Below are 1512 nucleotides of genomic sequence, written 5' to 3' on the forward strand. Positions count from 1 at the left end.
TTCTTTTTAGAAATGGTGTTAGGTTTTCAAGGGTCTGTGATCAAGATGTTGATTGTTGGCTTTTAATTTGTATGTGTGTCCAATTCATTTGTCTCTCTGGGTATTGGGAATTATGCTTTTATTTGTCAGGTCAAAGATTCAAGTAATTCCACAGTATTTAATTTTCACTGCTCATGGTTTAGCAAGATAAAAGTGAGGAGGCACTATCACTGAATACATTATATTATTTGGGGAGTGCTTGTTTTCTATTCTATCTTTCCCGTAGCGCTTAGTATATTCATTTGTAAACCATAAGGGCCCTTAGTTTAGAATGAATGAATTGAGGAATGAATGGGGGAAGTTCGAGATGACACTGAACACCTTCTGTGTTGTTGGGTGACTCTTTGGATTTTCAGTGTTGAACTTGCTTGAGGCTTATAGTTTTTGTTTGGTGTGATACGCATTCTGTAACATGGTGCTGAAGAGCACAGTAGTAAGTGGCTTTGTCTCTTGGTTGCACATGCTTAATGGTTAAGGTACTGGAGGGCAGCTCTCTGTTCACAGACAACTGGTAATGCTCCGATTCCATGGTGCCTTGAGATGTACGGTGGATATAGGTGAGCCTTCGGTCAGCTCTTTGTAGATACCAGTACACAGTGTCGTAATTCCCATCAGGAATACTATATTCGCATTGAAACGTCACGTCTGCCCCAATCACTGCAGCTAGGTTGGAAGGCTGTATAATTTCAGTCCTGCAGGAGCCATCTGGCAAAGGAAAAAGGATAGGAAATGAGGACTGAGAAGTGGAGGGAAATCGCACGCACGTACCTGGGAGCCACTTACAGAGGAAGGACAACACAAGGCAGAGAAGCCGGGACATGGTGCGTCTGCGGTTCTTCTCCGTGCTGTTTACCACGAAGCCTACTTTGCATGCACGATGCACTCGGGCCCTCTTATCTGCAACAGCCATGTGGCTGCTTCATTGCTGCCGCAATAAAGGAAAGAGGTCCTTGGGGGTGGTTGGTGCTTGCGCTATCGAAAGACACACTCAGATTCGTTCAAAGGCAGCAATCCAACAGGCCCCTTTAGAGGAGGCCCTGGCGCCCCTCCGCCGCTCGGCGCCTGTGTTTCCAGCATACGGTGCCTTTCTCTTAGCCCCAGGAGGCTGATTCTTTGAAAGGAAACAACCAGGGAGATAGTCTTTTGTTGAAAGACATTTTGGGGGGTCACGATCTCTGGGGTCCCTGTTCCTGAGTTTTGGGGATCTAGACATGCACAGAAGGATGAGGAAAGATACAAACAGTCCTTTTCCTGGACATCCTAGGTCTTCTGTGGTCCACCTGGCAGCTTCTGCTTCTGGGACCCACTCCTCAGAAACCTGACAGGGAGGAAGTACTCTGTTCATTTTTCATTAATTGATTAATCAAGCAAGTGTCCATTTATCTGATATTTATTGAGTACCAATGGTATACAAGCTTTCTGCTGAGTGCTGAAGACGCCATGGAAGCAGAAAGCAGCCCAAGTTTCTGCCAC

At 45.8% G+C, this 1512-nt stretch overlaps 1 gene segment (V, D, J or C); it reads right to left on the reverse strand.

Annotated features, from left to right (window-relative positions):
- Positions 1-362: 362 nt before the first annotated feature.
- Positions 363-1490, reverse strand: LOC103680940. The segment is given in 2 exon segments: positions 363-744; positions 823-1490. Coding segments are annotated over 2 exon segments (480 nt in total).
- Between the last annotated feature and the right edge of the window lie 22 nt (positions 1491-1512).

Source organism: Ursus maritimus, unplaced genomic scaffold (assembly GCF_017311325.1).
Source record: "Ursus maritimus isolate PB19 unplaced genomic scaffold, ASM1731132v1 scaffold_490, whole genome shotgun sequence".
Classification (NCBI taxonomy): domain Eukaryota; kingdom Metazoa; phylum Chordata; class Mammalia; order Carnivora; family Ursidae; genus Ursus; species Ursus maritimus.